Source organism: Dicentrarchus labrax, unplaced genomic scaffold, assembly GCF_905237075.1.
Source record: "Dicentrarchus labrax unplaced genomic scaffold, dlabrax2021, whole genome shotgun sequence".
NCBI classification, from domain to species: Eukaryota; Metazoa; Chordata; class Actinopteri; family Moronidae; genus Dicentrarchus; species Dicentrarchus labrax.
Window position 1 is genome coordinate 14,976,848 of NW_026136715.1, and position 5,555 is coordinate 14,982,402.

At 40.7% G+C, this 5,555-nt stretch overlaps 1 protein-coding gene across 1 annotated transcript; it reads right to left on the bottom strand.

The window, feature by feature from the left end:
• Positions 1-273: 273 nt before the first annotated feature.
• hoxc13a (homeobox C13a) lies at positions 274-4,922 on the bottom strand. Its single transcript, XM_051425812.1, has 2 exons — positions 3,973-4,922; positions 274-1,514 (listed from the first exon to the last, which is right to left on the bottom strand). The coding sequence occupies exons 1-2, from the start codon at positions 4,634-4,636 to the stop codon at positions 1,258-1,260; spliced, it is 921 nt and encodes a 306-aa protein (XP_051281772.1). The 5' UTR covers positions 4,637-4,922; the 3' UTR covers positions 274-1,257.
• Between the last annotated feature and the right edge of the window lie 633 nt (positions 4,923-5,555).

Below are 5,555 nucleotides of genomic sequence, written 5' to 3' on the forward strand. Positions count from 1 at the left end.
TCCGAAAATGGCGCGTAGGTGCTCACCAACCATACATAATCAATGTATCATCTCCTGTTGCCATTAACGAGACTCCAGGATGCCCAATAAGACTTAATCAAGCACTTTGCAACATAAAATCTTCACTCGCCCATCCGCTGCTGATGTTATAGACTCAAGTTGAAGAGGAAAGACGACAGCGGTTAGAGCTTTTGCAGCTTAATGACACAGTGTAACTCGAAACGAAAGGAAATGCTGCAAGTAGGGTGGTTGATTGACTTGAATATTTAAGCATTTTCATAATCATCATTTATTTATGAAACACGTTACCAGTACGTAATTCAACACCACAATACAGTTCACATACTGCACGAAAAGTAGAAATTACAGGCTTCGTACAAGGTGTGTGATCAGCTGCAATGCTACACTAACAAAGACAGAAATAAAAAATAAAAATAAACGATTGTGCATTTATGTGTAATACTCACTGACTTTTAATGGTTTACAATCATTCCAGTTGCATGACAGAATCCTTCACTGACAAAGGAACACATACAGGTCTTGGGATAATCCAGTTTACAGTTCCGCCATACTAGATAATATGAATTAAATAATAAAAGGCATTGCACTATACAGATTAACAACGTAGCAGCCTTTGTTTTACCCCAGGCTTAAGAGAACATATCCCACACAGAGGAACATAGCTTTTGAAATTCAGAAGGAATATTAAAAAAAAACAAAAATCATTCTTTCTCTCGAAAGTCCTCTCTGTGAGCTGTTTTTTTTTTTTGTTGTTGAAGATGTTTCAGTCTCAAGTTCAACGTGTCATTACGCCACAATTCATGTCCATGTGGCGAGAATCTTTTTTAAAATGACATCAAACGAACCGTCTCCTCCGTTTTGATCTCCTAGATGCAAGTCTTAGAAATCAGTCACCAGTCCTTTTGAGATTTGGCTTGAAAAAGAAAAAACACGCAGTACTTGTCTTTGAAATACAGATATCGTTTTAAATATTATATATTTATATATGTACATTCATATAAAACAAATGTGAAGTGAATTTTTCAATATTTTCACAGTTTTTAGAGCATGATCTCTAAATTGAAAACAGGGGGCGTGGTGGCATGGTCGGTGGACGTGATGGATCTTAAATTAAAAAAGAAAAACAACACTCAGCCAAAATGTTCTTCAGCCACGACTTTCGATGCAAGAGGTAAATATATGGCATGATGTTTTGGAAGGTATGAGCTGCAGTTTCAAAGAAGGTCGCCGATCTTATCAAGTGGTGTGCATGTGATTGCTCTTGGATTTACTGACAAATTTTTTCTCCTTGACTCGTCGGTTTTGGAACCAGATGGTGACTTGACGCTCTGAGAGGTTGGTGGCGGCTGAGATGCGCCTTCTCTTGTCTTTGGTGATGAACTTGCTGGCTGCATACTCTTTCTCCAGCTCCTTCAGCTGGATCTTCGTGTAAGGGACACGCTTTTTACGCCCACGACGATAACTGCTGACCTCAGGCTGCAATGGCACAACATCTGTAAGGGAAAAACGCCAGGAAAATATTAGACTATGCGCAAAAACACCGCAATGTTCACTTCACAAAATCAGCAGGACTAAAGCTGACAACACTGGTCTGTTTGTGAGGGGTTGTTTAGCTTTAATTACGGAGTTTCTCTGACGGAAAACAAGAAAGTAGCTTCAAAATAATTTACTTATCAAGTTTGAACCCTCGATCTGTCTCTTATCGTGTGTGTGTGTGTGTGTGTGTGTGTGTGTGTGTGTGTGTGTGTGTGTGTGTGTGTGTGTCTATGAGTGAGTGAGAGAGAGAGAGAGTGTGTGTGTGTGTGTGTGTGTGTGTGTGTGTGTGTTTGTGTGTGTATAGAGAGAGAGATGGGGGTGGGGGGGCACACAACAGAGATTGTGTGGCAGTCAGAATCCCAGGTGTACTGCACCTGACATATAGGAAAGCAAATATAAACGTCTAATAGAGTCCACTAGTCTAAAATGTATTCCGCTTGTGCTGCACAAGGAATAGGCCACCCTTTGTTTCTGTACATAAACAACCACTATCAAGTTACAACCACTACAATTGTGCATTGTTTCCAATAATCAATGTTCTTCCTTGGGCTGCATGTCAATACTCAATCTGCTGGTTAATTAAACTACAAAACAAGCCATGTTAATGTAGAGACATGTCTCGTAGATAGGTTTAATTAAAGTGCGGGAAAAGAGTGTGTAAGTCTAAACTACAGTAAGTCTCAGTGTGGGTGCAAGACGGTGGCCAGTGCCTGCTTAGAAATTAGAAATCACAATCTGGCAACTAAACTGAAAACAAACTTCAAGTTTTTAACAACCATGGAGTTAAACGTGCCTCACGTAATTTAATGTAAACGTTCACAATTTAGAAACACTTCCCCGAATTTTCCTAAATATTAGACATCTTTTTTTTTACCCCAACTATGCCCTTTTTAAAAAGCCACCAAACGCTGGGAACCTTATTTGTTCAGGTAAGCAAAGTTCTGGGATTACACCCTTTCGTCAAGGCTGGAGCTGAGTGCAAGACAGCCAATGACAAACATGACAGGACACGTATGGCAATACCTTGAGAAATAGTGGCAAGCTGTGAGACATGAAGCTTTTTACCAACATGTCATTTTACGGTGAGAGGTTGTGGATATTTCGCTACAGTTTTCGTGCATATAAGATTCTGCTAGTTCTGGTTATATAGGCCAATGGATATTCAAACAACCATATCGGTATTATAATTAAGCTATTATATATTAAATATTCTCTTGTAAGTAAATTGAGGATAACTGAGTGTAGTTTACAGTTCTTTTTTTAAATTTTTTTCAAGTTAAATAGTTTTGTGCGTCTGTGTGAGCGTGCATCAGTTTGTCTGTATGTACCCTATGTATATGTGTGAAGAGACAGAAAGACAGACAGCGCGCACTTGTGTTTTTGTGCTTGTGTGTGCGCGCGCATTTGACGGCGTGCCCGTGCTTGCGTGGCTTGCTCTTGTGGATTTTCAATATAAACGGGGGCAAATGTCGTGTGGGAAAGTTCAGGCGAAGTCTGAGAACATCCCTATCTGAGATTAAAATACCTGCAGATTTCACAAAGATAATAAAACCCTTGTGGTAAACGAAGCAGTCTAGTAAACACTCTGTAAACTGCATACTGTTCGGGCCCCAGTGTCCATTATCAGATATCATGCATGTTGTGTGACAGTGAGTAAAGCAAAATGCGGAGACTGAATTATAATGTCAGTTGATCAATGGTTTTAAATCATTTGTGTAATCTGCTGAGATTTGCATGCAAAACAAATGTTAGACAAATGAATACTGCTATATGCAAAAGACTTTGGACAGTGCGCTGAGATTTACTGGCACAATCCAAACACAGTAGCTCAGTCACTATATTGTCAAACACGGGGCAAAGGTATGCAGGGCAGCAAAGGTAGTGTTCCTTTCTATTCTACGTGACTAAAACTGAACTATAATCCTCATATGACTACAAAGGAAAATAAAACGTTTCGGAATTTATATTAACCATTAAAAGGACTTTGCTAGTGAAAAGCACATTGTAATTGTACTCTCATTTCTGATTATGTCATTTTTACGCACACTTCTAAATGCATGATGAATTGTTTAATGTCAAACAGAATATCAATGTCTATACTCGCAGAATCCATAAAGGATATATGATAACTGACATGGGGCTTGACAGTTGCATGTTTATTCAGGACATTTAGTTTCCCTGGACTTTTGTAAGTTGATATTGGCACTTTAACACAATAAAATTCATAAAAAGACTAAGCAATAACCTCTCAGCAGGGTAAAAATATCTGACTACATTTAAATAGCTTCTTTAATGTGATGACACAGGTATTAAAAGCCTACACGCCGCTAGACTAACATATGAATTCCATCCTGTTAGAGACAGGTTTTAAAAAATGTATATATATATATATAAATCAAACATAATTTTCCATACCTGGAAAAGGTGATTTCCAAAGATGAGTTGACTGGGTTTGCTCTTTGGAGCAGTACACCTGCCCATCCCAGCCATTGGAGAGAGCCCAGTGCTGGTAGCCTTCCATGGGGATCAATGCGTCGTGCCGCGGTTCAGGATGGGCACTGATACTGGGCACCACCGACACATCGAGATATCCAGGAACAGCCTGATATGAGCTGGCGAAACTCGGGTAGAAGGCAAACTCTTTCGCCCTGGAGGACAGTTCTTCCGTGGGCAGCGCTGTGCTGGGCTCGGCATATTTCTCTGCGGGATGGTACGAGCAAGGCTTCTGCTGCAAGTTTACGTTGTGCGAATGAGATAATCTACAGCCGTAATATGGGTTTCCAAAGGGATAACCGTAGCTTAAAGATGCACTGGAGGATGTCTGAGGAGCGGGACACTGCCGACCGGTATCTGGAGAGGAAATATCCGAGTAGACGGAGCCCTGGTGGGTCGCTATGGTGCCAGAATGTCGTCCCAGCGCGGGGTGCGACATCAGGTCCCTGCAGTGGGTCGCAGGGCAATTACCGCTCAGTCCCTCCATTGTTTGGCTTTTATTCTGGTTGTTTTCATTCGGGCTTTTTTCATAAACGTACATCAAGGTGTCCGCCCAGCGTGGATGCAGAACCAGCGAAGTCGTCATATCAGGGGCTGCCGATGCTTTTTAAAAGTCGACTACTCCAAGACGGACACCTCATTTCCAACTACATTTTACACCGAGCGCATGCGCACACAGGGCCGTCGTGTGTCCACTTCATTAAGAATCTGGCACGTGATACGCTAACAAGTCCTACGAGATTGGGCTTGTGAGTTGGGGCAGAGCAGCCCTTTAAAGACCCACTGCCTCACATGTCACCGTTTTTTCCTGCAGAACACCGAGTCATATCATTGGCTTAAATCACCTAGACCCACACCCTTAAAGGGGAGTTTGGATACTTTCAAGATTGAGGCAAACGAAAACAACCTGTGAAATTTGGCCGACTCCGAGGACAGTCACAGAGTATATCAGCATATGATACATATCACAGTTGGTACATGGAAAATAAAAAAGAATACACCTTTCTAATTAAACCTCTGAATTCAATCGTTCAACTTGCCTCCTGAGTAACTGGTGCGGGAACTTTGTGTTTCATTTGGTTTACTTGGTGGAAGCGATATGCTCCGGTTGAGGTTTAGTTTGGTTATTAAATGTAGGCTAATAATAAATAGAAAATGATTTAATCCGGATTCCCTGGTCTGTAGTCAATTTACTGTCTCTTGTGAAACAAAATATTGCGCATTAAGAAATACAGAGCTGTCACAGCAAATAAGTGTCTGTAAACCGTCTAATCTTATCAAGACTCCTTTTTTGAAGGACGCATTTCCTTTAAACCCGTATACAACTGCCACTGGGTCACCTATTAACATGCTGAGATGAGATTCTGTCACCAAACCTTGTTGTGGAGCATTACTGTTGCACTAGGGTATTACAATTATGTTCACTAATATTTTTTTTCCTTTTTTTCCTTTCACATATTGATATTGTGTAGCTAAATATAACAGATGTCAAGTTTTTTTCCATG